This window comes from Lathyrus oleraceus, chromosome 6 (assembly GCF_024323335.1).
Source record: "Lathyrus oleraceus cultivar Zhongwan6 chromosome 6, CAAS_Psat_ZW6_1.0, whole genome shotgun sequence".
Lineage (NCBI taxonomy): Eukaryota > Viridiplantae > Streptophyta > Magnoliopsida > Fabales > Fabaceae > Lathyrus > Lathyrus oleraceus.
The window spans coordinates 496026941-496037529 of NC_066584.1; the positions used below are offsets into that span (position 1 = coordinate 496026941).

Sequence of the window (10589 nt, forward strand, 5' to 3'; positions counted from 1 at the left end):
GAATGATGATGTTGAATCGAAGGTGTAAAATATATATATATATATATTTTATATATATATATATTTTTTATATATATATATATATATATATATAATATATATATATATATATATATATATATATATATATATATATATAATATATATATATATATATATATATATATATATATATATATATATAATATATATATATTATATTATATATATATATAATATTTATTTTTAAATTTATAACAAATGGTCCCGAATGGGCATGGATGGTTAATCAAAAGACTCTAAGCATTGACACGTTTGTAAGGCACGTGGGATTGTAGTTAGATGTAGGTCAAGTTCTGAACCTAATCCAATCCAGAACCTCCGTGCGTGCCACAAACGTTCGTTGTTCTTCCGTACTGGCTTCATTTTCAAGCACAAAAACCTACAAACCCTAACCCTAACCCTAATTCTCTATCCAATCATGGCCACCGACGGCCACGACTCTCGACGCAAGCATCGCCGATCATCCTCTCCGGACGACCACGACAAATCCTCAAAGCGTCATAAGCACCGCCACCATCATAGCCACCGCCATCGCCATGGCAGCAAAAAACGCGATGAAGAGATTCAATACGATGGCGAAATTGTTGCCGCGGTTCCTTCTCCAAGCCCCCCTTCCGATCCTGCTCCACGTAGTCACCTCCCTGACGATGACGTCGAGGAGGGAGAGATTCTCGATGACGAGCCTTTGGGCGGTGAGGTGGGAAAGAAGCAGATTGAATCTGATGTTGAATCTGGGGAAATTGAGGTGAAAGGAGATCGAGATCTCCGATCTGAGAAGAAAAATCCGGTATGATACTATCGAATTAAATTGTTTATTATATTATTTTGTTCAATTTCAATCTTGTGTATTGCTACACGTGGCATCTGTTTGGTTGCTGAGAAGGCCGAGGCCATTGAAATAGAATTCAAAGAAGTTTTTTGTTATTGTCATTGTTTAGTTTTGGTTTGAAGATTTTATTTATCTCAGCAGTATTAACGGTTTCATCTCGGTGACCAAACAGAGCACTGTAATTTTTTGTTTTGGGATTGTATAATGAGTTTTTTTATTCGTGAGAGCTTGGTAGAGTACCCTGTCAGTGTTTCATAGATATCTAAGAACCTGGTTGCACTGCATGACATAAGTGAAAGAAGTCTCTCTAGGCGTTTCAGTGAAGACTGGTGGCTTACAGTTAATTTGTAAGAGCTGGTTATGTGTTTTATAAATTTATTTTTGCATATATGTAATGATTTAAATGTATTGTTTACTTTTTTTAAGCATCACTTTGAGTATTGTAATATTCAACACTCGAGCTCAATTAATTCTCTATGATGGGCAGGGACTTCTAGCTAAAAGTTTGAAAATTGAAAGTGAGGACTTCCACAATGATAGATTTATTAGTCCTCCTTCTGATGTAGAAGATGAAAAGTGGCGTCAGAGGCACATTGAATCTCGAAGTCATGAAGATGATGATGATTCTCCAAACCATTCAAGAGCTGGGAGGAATGTTCGAGCTAGTCATGATGCTTTGGGCAATGGGTATTTGGATGTTAAGTCTTCTAAAGGGGATAAGTGGCAGAATGGGGAGTTTGGACATTTTAAAGGAAATGAGATACTAAAAGGTGACTATAATGATGAAGCACTGGAGGCTAATAGAAAGGAAGAAAATTCCCACAGGAATGCCTCTGAAAGTGGAGAAGAAAAACATAGAATGCCAGGGAATTCTCCTTTGCATGATGGATACAGAAGTCGATCAAGATCAATTGGCCATACAAGAGACAGGTCTCCTTCTCGCAGTGCTGTAGAAGAGTATGTCCATCCCAATAGCAGGCACTCCAGGGAAAAGGGTTCCCTTTATTATACTAGCAGACATAAGACTGACTATGACCTTGATGAGGAAAGAGTGAGTGCATACAGAAGGGAGCATCGTCACGGCAGTAAGGATTTGGTGGAGGGTGATAAACAGGAACACAGTACCAGGTATCAAAGTCGGGAGGCCCGGGATAGGGATAGAGCTACCTACAGGAGTAGGGACAGAGATGTGGATAGAGACTTGCACAGAGAAAAGAAGGGAGAGGAAACAAATAACTATAAGGAAGTTGATTGGATGCGTAGAAGGGAGAAAGAACGTGGAAGGAGCCACGATAGACCTAGAAGGGACATTGAAAAAGATAGGAGCAGGGAAAGAGATGAGGGTAGGGATAGGAGAAGAGAAAAGGAAAGAGATAGGAGCAGAGACACAGTTTATGAGAGGGATAGGAGAAGGGAAATGGAAAGAGATATGAGCAAGGACAGAACAAGGGGTGGTGAGAGAGATAGAGACTGGAAGAGTGAATGGGATTATAGGAACCGGGAAAGGGATAGCATTAAGGAGAGGGAGAGACGAGATGATAGATATCGACACAATGACAAAGATGCTCCTTATGGTAAAGATAAGCATATGCGTCGCGAGGATGGCAATGACAGTGGAGATAGATATAAGAAACATTCAAGATATGAAGAAAATGGACACCACACAGATAGAAAGAGGAACTATACCATGGAAGAGGATGGAAGGAAACTAAAAGGGTATATTTCATTTTTTACTATTTTTTTTGGAATATCATGCTTATTTTGATTTGACTTTGATCTATATTGATTGCTGCAGTGAGATTGAACAAGACGATGTAGACGAGGATACATTGCAACTACCCGAGCAAGAAGAGGAAGATCTGAACAGAATAAAAGAGGAGAGTAGAAGAAGACGGGAAGCAATAATGGAAAAATACAAAAAGCAGAATCAGAAAATTGAACAAGCAGCTGGAAATGAAGGAAAAGGTATTATCTTTCTCCTTTTCTTATAGGTTTGAGTGAGGCTGATGTAGTTAACAGTACTTTTGGTCATAATTTATATTTCATTAATCTTTGCATTTATCGATGTCTGGTAATTGTCTTTATCTATAACCTGCTTGTCACCTTTTTTGTTTTAAGGCGATGACTCCATATTTCAGATCATGCATATTATTTTTCTTATAAAAAAACATGCTAAAGCATGTGCAATTTAACAAAGTTTACACGAAGGGGCACGTGTGGCTTAAATTGACCCCATGGGTTACTCCTACATTGCGATCTCTGCTATTAGAGTCATGTTATGCCTTCTGCTCTTCTTAATGGAAGAGGTATTGTTTTTTCCAATGACTTTCCCATGTTAGATCGGGCTAGTTGATAATTTCTGTACTGCGACCAATTTAACAAAGTTTACAAGAAGGGGCATATGTGGCTTATAGAATTAATGACCCCATAGGATACTCCTAAATTACGATCTCTGCTATTAGAGTCATGTTATGCCTTCTGCTCTTAATGGAAGAGGTATTGCTTTTTCCAATGACTTTCACATGTTAGATTGAGCTAGTTGATAATTTCTGTACTGCGATTGATAGTATGTTTTGGTCCATGCTTAAAAGTAGAAAAGTTCAGTGTGTGTTTATATATTTGAGTTTAATTACAGTTGAGTTAGAGAGGTTTTGCATTGCTATTTGAGTCTTTATTGTTATCCATTCTTTTGTTAACTCATTTATGTTATCTTTTCAAAATTACACGATATGTTCATGACACTGAATTTTGCAACATAGGTTTTTACTAGTCTTCCATTTTCTGCTTTTATTATTCTCATAGTATTTGAGACTTCCTCTAACGTTGTAATACACTATTATTAGGCAAGGATGTGGAGATTCATACTGACATTTTTAAAGCAGTTGATGGTAAGAGTGATGATGTTGATAATGTGGAACCATCATTTTCTGTTGGGAAATCTCCACCGGAAAATGTAAATGTCAGATCAGAGAAGGTACCTGGTGCTGGGGGCCTAGGCGAGGGTACTCCTAAGGTTTGTCCTAAATTAGTTTTATGTATGAAGATGATATTACTAAAATTAGATGGAAGTTTCATTCATATTTCTATTGGATTTAAAGCTCATTCATAATACTTGCAGAGTGAGAGGTCAGCTGACAAGTATTGTGATGATATATTTGGTGAGACACCAACTGGAGTTCGGAAATCGGTAAGTGTTTTATTAAACTAATCTAATTTTGTAGCAACTCATGATGTCATTTCTGATTATGGATGGATCATCTTTACTGAATGGTAATCTAGAAAATCCTGTCTTCCATATACTTTTCCCCCATTTTACTTTTCTCTTTCTCTCTGCCTTCTCTGTAAACATGCTTTGGTATATATTTTACAGCATATCTCCCAAGCTAAGTAGACTTTATTTTTGTAGATGACTTCCTAGTGGCTTTTCATCACACATGACTTACTAGACTTTACTGCAGTTGTTTTCTTCCATTATTACTGTTCATTTTTTTGGCATTCTTTTATGCTTGTCTAGAGTTGTTAAACCAATTGAGTAGTCTTGTTGGTTTGGTGCTATACTTTCTTGTTAGATTAAAATTGATTAAGTCCTTTTCAGGGAAAAGGAGATGGATTATTAATTGAAAGGGTTGGCCTGCATGACAACTGGGATGATGCAGAGGGCTATTACAGTAAGTAATTCATCTGGTTATATCTAGCTGTCATGATCATTCTCTTTTGATTTGAGTTGTGGCTGCAGAGCCTGATTAGTTTTTGTGCCATGTGATGTATTGGTCCAAACTTAGTTTTCTAGGTAACTTTTTCAATATTTGGTTGTGGTAGTTGAATTTTTCAACACATTGTTTCAAATTTGATTTTCCATCAAAATTTTTATGGTGTAAATTTGGTGATTTTGGGAGGAATAGGCTAGAAACATAACTGCTGATATTTAAATACCTTTAACAAGCATTTTAAGTTGTTACAAAATGATGTTTTAAGCATCTTTTTCTGAGGCATTTCCTGTGGATCTGTCAAAATATTATGTTGAAAATCTTTGGGGAAATCATATTCTTGTTGAAATTGTTGGTCGGTTATTAGGTCTAATATCATTGGCAATTTTTTTTCCTGTTCGATTGATTTATGTGCTGATATTTCAATGTAGGTTATCGTTTTGGTGAAATACTTGATGGCCGATATGAAGTAACTGCTGCACACGGGAAGGGTGTCTTTTCAACAGTTGTACGAGCTAAGAATCTAAAAACTGGTAATGGTGAGCCAGATGAAGTAGCAATAAAAATTATTCGTAATAATGACACCATGTGAGTGATTTTTTCACAGGGTATCCTTAATCTTTTTTCATTTGTGGGTAGTAGTGTCTCTTATCAGTGTTATATTTCTGATGTGGAATAGGTACAAGGCTGGTTTGGATGAGTTGGTCATTTTAAAGAAATTAGTAGGTGCAGATCCGGATGATAAGCGTCACTGTGTTCGTTTCCTTTCAAGCTTTAAGTATAGAAATCATCTATGTTTAGTTTTTGAATCTCTAAATATGAATCTGCGTGAAGTTTTAAAGAAGTTTGGTCGCAATATTGGCCTTAGGCTAACTGCTGTGAGGGCATATGCAAAACAGCTTTTTATTGCACTGAAGCATCTCCGTAACTGTGGTGTTCTGCACTGTGATATAAAGCCTGACAATATGTTGGTATGCCTAATATGCTGTTTTGTTTGTAAATTGTTTCTTTTCATTGTTTTTTTCTCCCAAAAAGAAATATATTGTCTAACTTCTTATTTCAATTTCCTTTTCTGCAAGGTGAATGAAGCCAAAAATGTTTTAAAGCTTTGTGATTTTGGGAATGCCATGTTTGCTGGTAAAAATGAAGTTACACCGTATCTCGTGAGTCGCTTTTATCGTGCCCCTGAAATAAGTAAGTACTGTTCATTATACTTTTTATTGCATTACTCCCAACTACTTTTTCTTAGTCACTTATGGTTACTAGCCGGGCTTTTGAATGTTTCTTTGCAGTTCTTGGATTGCAGTATGATCATCCATTGGATATTTGGTCTGTAGGCTGTTGTTTGTATGAACTGTATACAGGGAAGGTTCTTTTTCCAGGGCTCACAAACAACGACATGCTACGGCTTCACATGGAATTGAAGGGCCCCTTTCCAAAAAAGATGCTCCGAAAGGTGAACTTTCTGTTTAACATATTGTTAATCATTACAGTTTGAGTCTTATGAATCTTTTTAATACTTGGTACTCTTGACCAAGTTAAAAAATACTTCTTGATGCTAGTTTTTTGGCCTGTCATTTTCTGACCGTTGCTATTTTAATTTCCAAACTAACCTTTTATACATTCTGTACCTTCAATTGAAATTTTGGCATCAATAAATTTTGTGTTTGTATTTATACCAACTTGTTTTTTGTTCTCTCTTTGCAGGGAGCATTTACTGAACAACATTATGACCAGGACCTGAGTTTTCATTCCACAGAGGAGGATCCTGTAACAAAAAAGGTGAGCTAGACTTATGATTGTGTTTTGAAGTATTATGTTGTTAATAATAAATGGTTTTTTAGTCTGAATAACGTTTGTAATATTATTTCCTAGACCATAAAGCGGATGATTCTTAACATAAAGGCGAAAGATATAGGAACGATCATCACTGGCTCTCCTGGGGAGGATCCAAAAATGTTGGCCAATTTTAAAGATCTTCTAGATAAAATTTTTGTCTTGGATCCGGACAAGAGATTGACAGTCTCACAAGCACTGAACCACCCATTTATCACTGGCAAGTGACTGATGTTGCAAAACTTGACTCTCGAAATGATATTTGTACATATTTATCCAATTGATATTAAGGTTCTAATCATGTGGCACTATTTATCTTCTCTGTACGACCCAAGGAGTATCATCACAGTTGTCAGCCTGTCGAAGTGAAAAGTGTGATGTCGCTAAAGGCGTACATTTAACTGGCGGTTCTCTGTGGAATGTACTGTTTCTATTGTAAGACAACTTGCCAATGGCAGTTTTTCTTTTTTGCAGATGTATTTGTACTTGAAACACTGCTCTTGCAATTAAATCCATGGAAGTTTTTACTATGAGAAGTTCAGTTTCGTATTCCATTTGAGAAGATAGAGTTATTTATTCTTTTATCTGGTCTTTTTATCTCTTTTTCTAATTTGCATAACCTTTTGTTGAATAGTCTTTGCATTGTTTATGCTTAGATTCTCCTTAGTCTGTCACTATTTCTGCAATACATATTACTCTACCATTTCATGTAACTTCCTTGAATTCTGGAGAGTCTAATTGAATTTCTCATTCAGGAGACACCACGGGTTTGAGGCTTCCCTCCCATGCTTAGATGCATAAAAGGAACCCAGGAGAAGGTATCTTGGTTTGTTTATTGGGAGATTAAATTTTCCGTTTTAAAATGAATGATACTTTCCATGTAACTTGGTTTATATTGGTTTGTTTACCATGTGGGAAGGAAATATATTAAGATGAGACTGAAAGGCTCTTGTGTGAGTCATGAGAAAATTTGAGCTCATCAATTGTTTGTGTTTTAGCTAGGTGCATAGACTAGGATGAGTGGTTAGTCTTGAACCTACATTTTCATCTAGATGCAGGTTCCAGTACTACACACAAATGCCTAATTGCCACTATATTGAAGAAAATTCAGTATTAGGGAAATATTTAACAAGATCTCTGTTGTCTAGGCTTCTTCTTTCTTCTTAGTAATGGCTAGAGTTGGGCATATAGGTATCAATTATATAGCTGTAATTGAGCATCTCTTTTTGTCTGATGTCTTGTTTTCTTGTTATTTTCTTATGTTTACCTTTATTTATCCTAATGGATTAATGTTGCATTTTATCCATGGCGGTTCAATGTGGAGGCATTTCTATTGGATGTTTGGCTGTGTTCTTGAAGCATTTCTTATCTCGGTGAGCAATTCAAATTTTTTTTGTTTTGTTGTGGTACAGGTTAAATTTGATACTGCTTTTGTTTGATGAAGTTTTAATGGTTTTGATTGCTCATCTTTTTAGGTAATGTATCGTGCTCCTGCAATTTTGGTAAGTATGTTGAAGTCCGATTCATTTTTCATCTCTTTTCTAAGTATGTTGCCTTGATGGTCCATGACATCTAGTTTCCTATGATGACAATACTTGGTTATCATTTCTGTTTCTATTGGATTGGAAATTTGCAATTACATCTAGTTTCCTATGATTACAATACTTGGTTATCATTTCGGTTACCATTGGATTGGAAATGTAGGTTGTGTTTTGGGCAGGATTTTGATTTTTTTGCCCTTGTGATATGACCTATATATATATGCTTGGGGATCTGGGTTTGTTCTTTGTGTTGCTTAATTCTATGCTCCCAATTTTATCAACTTGTTTGGTGGTTGGTCTCGTACTTTATTCACGACAGTCAGCGATGACAATATCAGTTCCTTTATTTATTTCACATAATAGAAATAACACGTTTTTGAAAATTTTGGTGCTACTGAGCTTCTTATGCTATAGTAGGGTTCTGTAAAGCGTGAGATCCATTGTCTGACAGACTCATCTTTGCCTACAAGAGGGTTTTCACAACTTACTGTTAGATATCTGAAATCATATATAAGAAAAAATTCACGGGGGTATAAGGAAATGAACATGCATTAGCAGAGAGAGTTTATCCAGAGAACCAATAAAGAAACCAATCATCAAAGATGTGGCTTGTTTCTACCTTGGAATCTCTGATTTTTGTTGCATGTGTGTGAAAACCCATAATAGTGTGATTTCTTCTGCCATTCCATGACATTGACATGTTTCTTAATGATTTTCGATAATGAATTGAAACATTTATGCAAATCATGTTTACAAAGGAAAAAGATATTCTGATTTCTATCCTTTATGAATTGAAACATTTTCCCGTTTTGATAGTTCCTCTGATAATTGCATGTTTAAGGATTTCTAAATTTGGGATCTTAGCAATGATCTTAGCATGTTTAAAGATTTTTGTTGGATTGGATTATAGAACCAGATTGAGGGAAAGACAATGTTTGCATTTTCTATCTGCTTTAGGTTAGGTTAAGAAAAGTCTACATGTCACGTATTAAATTGTGCAATATAGAGTCGGTTGTTTGGTTTTAAATCTCAAGATATTTTGAAAGCAACCTGAGATCTTTTAAAAAATAACCTTACTAAATTTATAATTGGGAAACAATTGTTTTTTTTTAACTTTTAAATTATATCATGAATTGTGTGGTAGTTTTTTAAATTAACTCATTTTTATACATTTATTGTAATTAATATCCCTAACTTTGTTAAATGCAAATTATATGGAGTCTAATATCTTTCATGTATAATCCGTTCTTTATATTGAATAAATGAAATGATACAATGTATGTCATTAAAATATCTCAATGTTGTTGAATTGAAGGTGCTGTTTCTCACGTTCCAGGGAAGTTTAGTTGGGTGATTGTTTTTGGGGACTCATTTAAAGTTTGTGTGCTTGTTTTGATTTCAATTTCTACATACAAGAACGTTATGAAAGCATGCCATCTTTTTGTATATTTATAGCAACAATACAGGTGAGTATCCGAGTCTGAGTTCCTTGCTTCCACATCTTTGGCATGAGATTTTGGTATGCTAGCAAAAAGTATTCTGCCTGTCCAAACGTTGAATAAATGCACCTCCTTCATTTCTGATTACACTAACCTATTATTTATCACAGGCCTCAATAAAAATTATGGAGTCTTTTTCTGGACTAACATACATCTAAATTGTTTTCAATGATTATTCTTACAATCCAATGGGTTTCAATATAGGGGATCTATAAATTTGAGATTACTAATTATTTTTCCAATCCAATGGATTTAAATGAAGGGGCATCTATAAATTTGAGAATACTAACTTGGGAGCTAAATTATTGTTGGCTGCATTTGCTTGCTTTCTTTAATATAATTAACGCCCTTTTGCTGTCCTAAAGCATATTATAGGATGTACTCTATCTGTTTTCTCAGATTCAAAATGAGTTCGTAGGATTTGTTTTTAAATATCATTTTTTTTTCAATTGTATCCTTCAATAATGAATTAAATTGTACATTACTTCCCATATATTAATAATGAAATTTAGTATTATTATAATGTCTTTTGATCATTATATTGCATTCATTAATATTCATTAATATGTGAGCAAAACTCTCAACGGCATACGTTTTAAAAGAGAGGGAGTATTTGGATGGTAGTAAACAATAATTTACCTCTGTTATTAATTTTTTAAGACTAGTCTAGATTCTAGAAATTTGTTGTCTTTACGGATCTTGCTAGAGTGGTTAACTTCCTTCCATATAACTTCAAACTTGTTGATGACATGAGTCCCGTCAGGACGTCCTCAAATAAGTTAAGGACAGACAGTACACAATTAATAATAGTTGTGTCATGCCATCTTCACTTGGACTCAACAACAACATTATTGTTGTAGTGAGTTACAGCCTCCACACTACAATATTGCTGCATGCTATAATTTTACAACAAAAATTATTAATTATTTCTTCTTTTTCTACAATGAATGATGTATTTATAAGTAAAGTGTTTTAAAAAAAGAATGACATTTAAATACAAATATATGTTTTCTTTGAACTGTACCCTCTAATATTTGAGGCATCACTTTTTAAGTTATCATTTTCTATTTTCTATTTATGTTAGTGATTAATAAAATAACATTTAATAAAGCTAATATTGTAAAATTGCTTTTAT

At 34.7% G+C, this 10589-nt stretch overlaps 1 protein-coding gene across 4 annotated transcripts; it reads left to right on the top strand.

Moving 5' to 3' along the window:
* Positions 1-261: 261 nt before the first annotated feature.
* Positions 262-9977, top strand: LOC127091224 (uncharacterized). Of its 4 annotated transcripts, none has more exons than XR_007791894.1 (16): positions 262-829; positions 1359-2587; positions 2667-2836; positions 3715-3884; positions 3990-4058; positions 4467-4539; positions 5010-5166; positions 5258-5549; positions 5658-5772; positions 5871-6034; positions 6286-6360; positions 6454-6849; positions 7170-7232; positions 7739-7787; positions 7890-7916; positions 9271-9977. XR_007791894.1 is itself a non-coding variant. In XM_051029793.1 (12 exons), the coding sequence occupies exons 1-12, from the start codon at positions 461-463 to the stop codon at positions 6640-6642; spliced, it is 3072 nt and encodes a 1023-aa protein (XP_050885750.1). In that variant the 5' UTR covers positions 262-460; the 3' UTR covers positions 6643-6944. The 4 variants fall into 4 exon arrangements, 1 of the variants encoding a protein (XP_050885750.1); XR_007791895.1 differs by having other exon boundaries at positions 5258-5356; positions 5447-5549; positions 7170-7787; XR_007791893.1 differs by having other exon boundaries at positions 7170-7787.
* The last annotated feature ends 612 nt before the right edge of the window (positions 9978-10589 follow it).

What these genes read in the sequence shown, in the direction of transcription:
- LOC127091224 (XM_051029793.1), top strand. Translation starts at nt 461, where the DNA reads ATGGCCACCGACGGCCACGACTCTCGACGCAAGCATCGCCGATCATCC. An exon ending in GATGGAAGGAAACTAAAAGG is followed by an intron (nt 2,588 to 2,666) that starts GTATATTTCATT and finishes TGATTGCTGCAG; the next exon opens with TGAGATTGAACAAGACGATG. An exon ending in TTATCGTGCCCCTGAAATAA is followed by an intron (nt 5,773 to 5,870) that starts GTAAGTACTGTT and finishes GTTTCTTTGCAG; the next exon opens with TTCTTGGATTGCAGTATGAT.